Source organism: Monoraphidium neglectum (assembly GCF_000611645.1).
Source record: "Monoraphidium neglectum strain SAG 48.87 unplaced genomic scaffold scaffold03659, whole genome shotgun sequence".
Lineage (NCBI taxonomy): Eukaryota > Viridiplantae > Chlorophyta > Chlorophyceae > Sphaeropleales > Selenastraceae > Monoraphidium > Monoraphidium neglectum.
Genome location: NW_014009970.1, coordinates 1,813 through 3,796, shown reverse-complemented (window position 1 = coordinate 3,796; position 1,984 = coordinate 1,813). Strand labels below are relative to the sequence as shown.

At 68.2% G+C, this 1,984-nt stretch overlaps 1 protein-coding gene across 1 annotated transcript in view; it reads left to right on the top strand.

Annotated features, from left to right (window-relative positions):
* The window catches only part of MNEG_13158 (D-3-phosphoglycerate dehydrogenase), a gene marked incomplete at both ends in the record, with an annotated part of 4,520 nt that overhangs the window by 1,255 nt on the left and 1,281 nt on the right, over nucleotides 1-1,984 (top strand). The window contains 4 exons of the mRNA XM_014038370.1: nucleotides 95-210; nucleotides 498-596; nucleotides 838-1,032; nucleotides 1,564-1,695. Of these exons, the coding sequence (XP_013893824.1) occupies nucleotides 95-210; nucleotides 498-596; nucleotides 838-1,032; nucleotides 1,564-1,695 (542 nt within the window). The remainder of the gene's footprint in view (nucleotides 1-94; nucleotides 211-497; nucleotides 597-837; nucleotides 1,033-1,563; nucleotides 1,696-1,984) is intronic.

Sequence of the window (1,984 nt, the reverse complement as noted above, 5' to 3'; positions counted from 1 at the left end):
GCTCTACACGACCGCCGGAGACACCCCTCCCGCCAGCCCCCCCCTGCCACGCACCCATCTTTCCTCCCGTGACCCCGGAACCCCCAAAATGTAGGCATTGAGATGCTCAAGGAGACCGCCGAGGTCGTGGTGGCGCTCAACCTGACGCCAGATCAGCTCAACGAGCAGATCAAGCGCGCCGATGCCCTCATCGTCCGCAGTGCCACCAAGGTGCGGGACAGCGGGGGCAAGGGGGGGGGGGGCATCGCCCACCCCGCGGGCCGGGCGCGGGCCCGTCGACCGCCAGGCGTGCCGCGCCGGCGCCCGCCGGCGCAGGCGCCGCCCAGCCGCCTGCCAACGCGCACGCGCTGCCGTGAAAGCGGTGGCCACCCGCGTCCTGCGCTGCGTTACTGATGGGTGCATGGCCGTGCCGCGGCATTCCCTGTTTTCATTGCGTCCGAGGCAGCTGTCACTCCCCACGAGTGTCAACGCCACCCCTTGTTTCGGTTGATCCAAAGGTCACGCGCGCGGTGTTCGAGGCGGCCAACGGCGGGCTCAAGGTCGTGGGCCGCGCCGGCGTCGGTGTTGACAATGTGGACCTCGGCGCAGCCACCGAGGTGCGCCCCCTTTCGCACTCCATGCGCCGCTGCCAACGCTCCCCCGCATGGCCCCCTCTCCACTTCACCTTCCCTTCCACCTGAATGCGTGCGTCGTCAAGCGCCGGTCAAATGCGCGACGGCGGCAGCAGAAGCGGCGACAGTGCGGCCGGTCAAAGGCTGGTCAAACGCCGGTCAGGCGCCGGTCAAACGCCGGTCAAACGCTGGATCCTGCCATCCCCCGCTCCCTCGCCCCCCGCAGTACGGCTGCCTGGTGGTGAACGCGCCGACTGCCAACACCGTCGCCGCCGCGGAGCACGGCATCGCGCTGCTGTGCGCGCTGGCGCGCAACGTGGCGCAGGCCGACGCGTCGATGCGCGGCGGCAAGTGGGAGCGCGGCAAGCTGGTCGGCGTGAGCATGGTGGACAAGACGCTGGCTGTCATGGGCTTTGGCAAGGTGGGCTTGGGGAGGAGGGGGGGCAGAGGTGGCGTGTATACGTATTTATGTGTGTGTTTGTGTGTGGAAGTGTGGGTGTGTGGGTGTGTTGTGTAGGCGTGTGAGTGCGAGAAGAGCATGGGCCGTAAGCGGGTGTGCATGGGCCAGGTGGCAGCTTGTCGCTTCCAGATGACGGGGTGCTCTGTGGGTGAGCAGTGCTGTGGAGGGCCTGACTGTGGCGGGGTTGGCCTGCAAAGGAGGAGGGAGGATTTGTGAGTTCGCTCACGTGCAAGCACGTGATCAGTGTTTGTGTGCGAGTGTGCGGGTGTGTGTTGTTTAGGAGAAGGGGTGAGGGTGGAACCAGCAATTGCCGTGATCAGCCGTGTCGGGGGCTTGCCTTCATGCCGGCGTCTCAATCAGACCTGTCGCGGGGACGGCCTTACGCCGCCTGGTGGTTGTGAGCACGTGCATGCGTGCGTCCACGTGCTTGCACGCCGTCAAATGTCGCCCGCCCGCCCGCCCACGCGGCGCCCCTGCCGTCTCATCCGCCAGGTCGGCAGCGAGGTCGCGCGCCGCGCCCGCGGCCTGGGCATGACCGTGATCGCCCACGACCCGTACGCCAGCGAGGACAAGGCGCGCGCCCAGGGCGTCCAGCTGGTGTCGTTCGACGACGCACTGGCGCGGGTGAGAGAAGATGAGGCTTGGCCTTGGGCTGGGGTTGGGATGGTGGACACGCAGGCGTGTGGAGATGCTCAGGGGGGCTTGTTTGTCGGGGCCAGGCAGGCAGGAATCGGGAATCGGTGATGGTGGTGGTGGCGGCCGTCGCACGAGGTGCCGCGTTGGGCAGGAGTGGTGGGATGGGGGGCCGCATGGCAATTCATCGCGCCCAGGGCGTCCAGCTCGAGTCGTCCGATGACGCCCTGGCGCGGGTGTGGGGAGATGCGGCTCGGCCCGGGGCTGGGGTTGGTTGGGG